Below are 7,500 nucleotides of genomic sequence, written 5' to 3'. Positions count from 1 at the left end.
GATGGTGATGATGGTGATGAGAATGGAGATGATGGTGATGGTGATGATGGTGATGAGAATGGTGATGATGATGATGGTGATGAGAATGGTGATGATGATGATGATGATGATGATGGTGATGATGGTGTTGATTGTGATGATGATGATGGTGATGATGGTGTTGATGAGGATGGAGATGATGATGATGATGATGATGATGATGATGATGATGGTGATGATGATGGTGATGGTGATGATGGTGATGATTGTGATGATGATGATGGTGATGATGGTGTTGATGAGGATGGAGATGATGATGATGATGATGATGATGATGATGATGATGATGATGATGATGGTGATGATGATGGTGATGGTGAAGATGATGATGGTGATGATGGTGATGATGGTGTTGATGTTGATGATGATGAAGATGATGATGAGGATGGAGATGATGATGATGATGAAGATGATGATGATGATGATGAAGATGATGATGGTGATGGTGATGGTGAAGATGATGATGGTGATGATGGTGATGATGGTGTTGATGTTGATGATGATGATGATGAAGATGATGATGATGATGATGATGATTGCCCCCCCTCCTCTCCAGTCAAACTGTGGGGGAAGGTCAGTGAGAGTTTGGGGAAGATCTGCTGTGTCCGTCCTCACCTCGATCGTTTCACCTTCGTCGGTGAGTAGAGACGATGAACGTCTCAGAGTCAAACCACACACTGCAAACAAAGATGGCCGACATGTTTGAACTTTTGTGTTTGTTTCTGTCAGATGAAAACGCGAACCTGGGCACCGCCATGAGGTACGAGGAGATTGGTGAGTGCTGAACACAGTTGGTGCGGCGCCCCCTGGTGTCCTTCCTGCTGTGTGGCTGGTTTGTCTGTGTCCAGTAAACGTGTGGTTTACTGAGGACGTGTCTCTCTCCCCCCCCCGCCTGTTTGTCGTCTGTAGAGTTACGCATCTTGCTCCTGTGTGGCAGTGACCTCCTGGAGTCCTTCTGCATCCCTGGCCTGTGGAAGGACAGTGATGTAAGCACACAGTAGCCCCGCCCCAGCCACCATGTAACTCCGCCCAGCATGTAGCCCCGCCCCTCAGAGCTCACCTCGTCATGATGATGTCATGTTGATGTTGTTGACGCAGGAATCAAAAATTCTACTCAGTCGCTTTAACAGGTGTTAATCTTCTGTCACATTGTAACTGAAGAACAAGCCACTGCGACACTGCACTATTACTATTACTATTACTATTACTATTACTATTACTATTACTATTACTAGACTATTACTATAACTAGACTATTACTATTACTGTAACTTGACTATTAATATTACTATTACTATTACTATTACTAGACTATTACTATTACTATTACTAGACTATTACTATTACTATTACTATTACTATTACTAGACTATTAATATTACTATTACTATTACTAGACTATTACTATTACTAGACTATTACTATAACTTGACTATTAATATTACTATTACTATTACTATACCTTTTACTTTTACTTTTACTTTTACTATTACTAGACTATTACTATTACTATTACTATAACTTGACTATTAATATTACTATAACTTGACTATTAATATCACTATTACAATAAATTGACTTTTACAATTACTTGACTATTACTAGACTATTACTATTACCAGATACTGTTAGTTGAGTGCAAGTAGAAATGTACAATACAATATTTACTGAAAGTAAACAGAGTAAATACAGAAAATTTTATCAGATGCAGCTGTTTTAATGACTGTTGTATATATAATATAAAATATAAAATACTTAGACTTCATTCTTTCTGACATGTGAAGCATCATCTATCAGTTGATGTTTTTAAATCACAGTTTGATGTCGATGCTCCTGAAACTTTCCTGTCAACCACAAACATGCAGAACGTGGAACATCCACTGTTCCACCGTGTCAGTGACTCAAACTACGGAAGCTCGAGAGCCTGGATCATTTTCTAAAGCTTTTTTTCCTCAGGTTAAAGAAAACATTTGAGCGGTTAATTTATGTGTAACTGTTATAATAAAAAGTTATTAAAAGAAAAAATATAAATTAGGAAAATTATGAATACAAAATATTACAGTAAAAGTAATAATACAGAAATATTATGAATCCATTGATCCAGCATCACCTGCTAAGTTAGTTTATAAAAATTTATAAAAAGTTAAACTTCGTCTAAAAAAATTATTTTCTGGTAAAAAAATAATCGGCCTCTCGTAGCCTTTGTAGAAACATTTTTTAATCAGGAACAATTTAAAACAAATAACTTTATTAATGGTTAATCAATCGTTTACTCATATTTTAAATATCAGTTCTTTAGTAGTTATGAAGTTAGTTATAAACATGACTATAAATCATAAGCTGTAAGTGATAATACTGAGTCAAACTGTCTGTCAGAGACGTCTCCCTGACGACACAGTTTGTTTATTGTGCTGAAAGAAAGTTGTTTTGATGTGAATAGAAATAATCTCTTCATGCACAAGTTTATCTCTTAATGAACTAACACCCTGGGTCATCGAGTGTCGCCCCCTGCTGGCTGTTGAGTGAAGCTGGTGAACCTGTGGTTGCAGATGGAGGTGATCGTGGGCGACTTTGGGATCGTGGTGGTTCCTCGTGATGGAGCCGACACAGAGAGGATCATGAACCACTCGTCTGTTCTCCGCAGATACAAGGTGGGTGCAGGAGCAGGTTCAGCCTGTAGGGGGAGCAGCGTCTCCTCCGTGGTCTCATCTGTGTGCTGCTCTGGTTTCAGGACAACATCCTCGTGGTGAAGGACGACATGAACCACCCGCTGTCCATCGTCAGCTCCACCAAGAGCAGGTAGAGATTACACTCACACTGAAGTACAAGTACCCTTACTCAAATACTGCTCAAGTACTCCACTACATCTGTCTGACAGTTACCTGTAGGAGACAAAGACGTGATTTAAATATAAACTATAGAAACTGAAGGTTTTCATTCGTCACCAGAACTCAAGCTCGTTTTCTTCGGCTCCGCCCACATTGACACAAGACATGTTGCTATGGTTACGCCTGGTGGGCATCTACTTCCTGTTTACATCACATGATCACTGATGTTAGTGGTCATGTGACGGTTGTTTACATGACTCCTCCCCCACAGGCTGGCGCTGCAGCACGGGGACGGACACGTCGTGGATTATCTGACTCAGCCCGTCATCGACTACATCCTGCAGAGTCAGCTCTACATCACCGCCTCGGGATAGAGGCGCCGACCGGAACTGCATGACAACATGGAGGGTGTGTGTGTGTGGGGGGGAGGGGGTCCAATCAGCTCCAAACTATATATATATATATATATATACGGGTGGAGGTTATCGTGATGACACGTTTTGTGACGAGCTTCATGCAAGAACAACTCCGAAGTAAAACAAAAAGTGAAAGACACCAAAACTTGGGACCTGGAAAATTAGAAAATGAAAAAAGTCTCTTTACAAAGAAACAACAAATCTGAGCTGAGGGAGGAGGAGTCGTTCACATGCTCACCAGCAGGGGTCTTCAGCTTCACCAGGTTCCCGTCACGCTCACAAATGCACTTTCCAGCTTTCGACCTTTGACTCTTTATCGTCACATCTTCTCTTTTTCTGAACCGGTGAGTTTAAAGTCGATCCTCTGTTCACTGATCTGACTCAACATCTGTAAACATCTGTGAGCACTGTCAGTCAGAGAGCAGCTGGTGAGCATGTGGAGCCAGATGTTTCCCTCAGGAGGCGGTGGAGACCAAACACAGAGGAGATAATTAACATCTTGGGTGTCGAACGTGACTCAACGTCTTGCTTCTTGCATGAAGCCCGTGGGTTTGGTTTTTTGGGACATCACTTGTTCTCGTGTCAACAGCAGTTCGAACCGAAGCTTCAGGCGCCGCTCGCAGTCCAAAAGAACCGAGCCTACGGACACTGTGTCAAAGATCTAACAGATCAGTCCATGATGAAGATGATGATGAAGAAGGGAACTTTTCTAAACCTAATCCTCAGCAGCAGTGTTGTTGCTGTTGTCGTTGTTGTGAGTGTGTACTTCATCACTCGCTCTGTTAGCCTGCATGCGTAGAGTCTGGTTCTAGCATGATGTTCAAATCACTGTCGTGATCGTGTTTCAAAGAAAATCTAATATCTCTAATAAACTGTGGGAATCATCGGCACCCACATTTTCTATTCACGCTGTAAATGATCTGTGTGCGTGTGTGTGTGTGTGTGTGTGTGTGTGTGTGTGTGTGTGTGTGTGTGTGTCTTTCTAAGGTTGTGAGGACTTTCTGTCAGGTCCTGTTTGAAGGTCCAGATCTGATCTTGTTTAGGGTCAGAGGTCAGACTTTGATCTCTGATTGTAAAAGCAGCACCATGTCAGATTTACCCTCAGTCCACTCGGGGGGGAAGGGGGGGGGGTGTAATTCAGAAACTCAGTTAGAGATCATATAATGACGTATTAAATTCAACAGCACAATATTGTGGTTTCCATATTAATTTGAAGGACCAACAACATTTTACACAACAACAGACAAACACCAACTTACACTGTGTTCTACATTACTGCATCAGAACATCTCTGTTCTAAAAATGAAATCTAATCTTATAGAAAAGCTTCTGAGCTGCTCTCAAAATGTTACTGCACAAAATGACATGAAATAAAACCTTTCCCCCTTGTAGTTACACTCCTGGTCAGCAGGGGGTGCTGCCGCCCCCTCAGCACCCCTACCTCCAGTGTCCTTGCTGTAATTAATGTTCATATGAATGTTGTAAATACTAGTTCACTGGTTCACATGTGTATTTGTCAACAAGCTGACAGAAATGGAACCGACAACCTCTGAAGACAAGAATCATGTGACAGGATTTTATTCAAATATGATATCAACTTTAATTTGTTGTCGCAATTAAATGTAAAATAACAAAAACAATGAAAAGCATCAGAGGAGCGATGCATACCCTGAGTGCTCATTGTATACAACCCGCTATTTACAAACTGTATACATATATGTATATGGCATAATTGATACACTATAGTATGATGTTTGCTCAGTGTTTGGCTCTGTGTGCAGCTTTACTCCTTGTAAACGATCATCGTTAGAACATCCATAAAGTCTTTACTGTCCTCAGGGCTCAGACGTGTCGTCCTCCAGGTCTGATCAGCTCCGAAAGTTATTGATTTTTAACTGTTATCGTTCAACATTAAGTAAAAACTGATCCGATCTTCACTCTCGCCCTCCTTCTCTTCCCCTCTTCATCATTCCTTCACTAACGACCTCTTCAGTTTCTTTACTGGCTTCGCTCCGAGAAGACAGTGAAAACTTGACCTGAAGTACTGTAGTACTGTAGAGTACCCAAGTACTGTGGAGTACTGTAGTACTGTAGTACTGTAGAGTACCCAAGTACTGTGGAGTACTGTAGTAGTGTAGTACTGTAGAGTACCCAAGTACTGTGGAGTACTGTAGTACTGTGTAGCAATGTGTAGTACTGTAGTGTACTGTAGTACTTTGGAGTACTGCGCCTGAAGGTGCTGAAGCTGATAGATATACCATAAAGCTGTAACCCTGGCAACCAAATGAAGACTACTCCCCCCCACCTGACAACATGTCCACGTCAGACGCCGTCTATAGACCAATCAGAGTCAAGTACAGGTAGACTCCGCCCACATAGGGGATGACGTCAGGACGTACGTTTGTCAGACAGAATTCTTTAGTCCCTAAATTACAACGTGAAACCAGAAGTAACAGATCAAAGGAAACATGGAACAAACAGGAAGCTTCAGACTCAGAGAAAATGAGCTTTGATCTAATGGTTCCTTCTTGTCTAATAATAAAAAGCCTCAAACTGAAACATGGACCAGAAAAGTTCTGTTTGATCTTCGTGGACGACGGCCTGATGAGGTGAGGTTATCTGATCAATAGTTTGAGGATTTTTCATCATAAATCAATGTCTGATGAATAATTAATAATCAGTAGATTCACTGAGAATAAAACACTAACATCAGCTGAAGTTGGAGTTATTGTGACATCATTGATCAACGTCTGGTTAAGTGAGGAGGGGGCTTTAAACCCAGCTCACTGTAAAGTCTCATTAAAGAAGGTTCCACAGGGGAAACGACTCAGTCAGCAAAATGTCCACAAACAGAAAGAATCAGTAAAGTTCCTCCCAACAACAAAAATAACTCAGGAAACACAAAGCATTGGAAAAAGAGGACGGACCCACGAGGACGGCTGAGACGCATCAACCTGCTCAGGGGTCACATGGTCCTTCACTCACACGTGTCCTCTCCTTCCTGGTGGGGAAGGTCTCACCATCAAAATAAAGCAAATGTCCTATCTGTCCTCCAATGCAGAAACCCTGCTCCTTTCTTGTCCCTGTTCGTCCTCCAAACTCCTGTCTTCACCTCCTGTTCTCCTAAGCTCCGCCCCCATCCTCACCTGTGAGTGACTCCATCAGGAAACTACACAGAACCGCCCACCTGGCGAGGACGAGGGGTGGACACTTCCTGTCACACGTGTGGCATCGAATGATTTGATCATACAAATAAAAACATTTATAATAGTGGTAAATAAAAAAAAAAATTTAAACGTTGACAAATTATTTGTTTCTGCTTTTACTATTTTAATTTTCATCCTTTCAGAGCTTTGAAAACATTTGAGGCAGAAATGAAGGAAAAGTATTGAATGTTTAAAGTTTTAATGTTTAATGCAAATAAAAACTAAAATATGAAAGAGATAAAAAGTGTATTTACAGATATAAATATCAAACATTCAGACGTCAGAAACATCAACAGAAAAATACACGTCAGAATTAAAAATAGAAAAATATGAAGAATTTTAAAGTTGAAAAGTTGTTGATAAGTGCAAAAATAAAGTTTTTTTCTGCTTCTGAAAAAAACTTGAAAAATCGTTAAAAAAAAAGTATGTTTCTACTGTTTTATAATTCATGTGGATAATTCGTTCACCCACTGGCCAATCACTAGGACTCTGTGGTGATATCATTATTTTGGACCAATCACGAGCCTCAGGGATTTTCGACGGCGATGGTGGTGAAGCAGCCGTTGGGGATGGACTTCAGGACGTCATCCAGGTTTGAGATGTCTCGCAGGATGGTTGTGATGCCAGGTTGATGGAGCTCAGCCGGAGACGCATCGCGTCCTCCTGCTGCTCCATGTCCCGGAGGCGTGGCCTCAGATGAGCCTCCACGTCCCGCTGGGCGTCGGCCAGGGACGCCTCCAGCTGCTTCAGCCGACTTTCATCCACCGTCCCAGGCTGGTCTGAGGAGGAGGAGGAGGAGGAGGAGGAGGAGGAGGAGGAGGAGGAGGAGGAGGAGGAGGAGGAAGAAGAGGAGGAGGAGGAGGAAGAAGAGGAGGATGAGGAGGAAGAAGAGGAGGATGAGGAGGAGGAGGAGGAGGATGAGGAGGAGGAGGAGGAGGAGGAGGAGGAAGAAGAGGAGGAGGAGGAGGAGGAGGAGGAGGAAGAAGAGGAGGAGGAGGAGGAAGAAGAGGA

The 7,500-nt window shown here is 42.0% G+C and overlaps 2 protein-coding genes across 2 annotated transcripts in view; one reads left to right on the top strand and one right to left on the bottom strand.

Annotated features, from left to right (window-relative positions):
• Positions 1–4,190, top strand: part of nmnat2 (nicotinamide nucleotide adenylyltransferase 2) — a 10,052-nt gene extending 5,862 nt beyond the window's left edge. Inside the window, exons 6-11 of the mRNA XM_053438532.1 lie at positions 596–676; positions 769–813; positions 949–1,025; positions 2,589–2,690; positions 2,771–2,838; positions 3,139–4,190. Coding sequence (XP_053294507.1) covers positions 596–676; positions 769–813; positions 949–1,025; positions 2,589–2,690; positions 2,771–2,838; positions 3,139–3,241 — 476 coding nt within the window. The 3' untranslated portion in view covers positions 3,242–4,190. The remainder of the gene's footprint in view (positions 1–595; positions 677–768; positions 814–948; positions 1,026–2,588; positions 2,691–2,770; positions 2,839–3,138) is intronic.
• Positions 4,191–6,671: 2,481 nt separating this feature from the next.
• lamc2 (laminin, gamma 2) overlaps positions 6,672–7,500 on the bottom strand; it is a 12,112-nt gene continuing 11,283 nt past the window's right edge. The window contains 2 exon segments of the mRNA XM_053438531.1: positions 6,672–7,113; positions 7,116–7,268. Coding sequence (XP_053294506.1) covers positions 7,016–7,113; positions 7,116–7,268 — 251 coding nt within the window. The 3' untranslated portion in view covers positions 6,672–7,015.

Source organism: Pleuronectes platessa, chromosome 13 (genome assembly GCF_947347685.1).
Source record: "Pleuronectes platessa chromosome 13, fPlePla1.1, whole genome shotgun sequence".
In the NCBI taxonomy this organism is placed as follows: domain Eukaryota; kingdom Metazoa; phylum Chordata; class Actinopteri; order Pleuronectiformes; family Pleuronectidae; genus Pleuronectes; species Pleuronectes platessa.
Note: the sequence above shows the minus strand (reverse complement) of the source record. Positions and strands in the feature narration are given on the sequence as shown.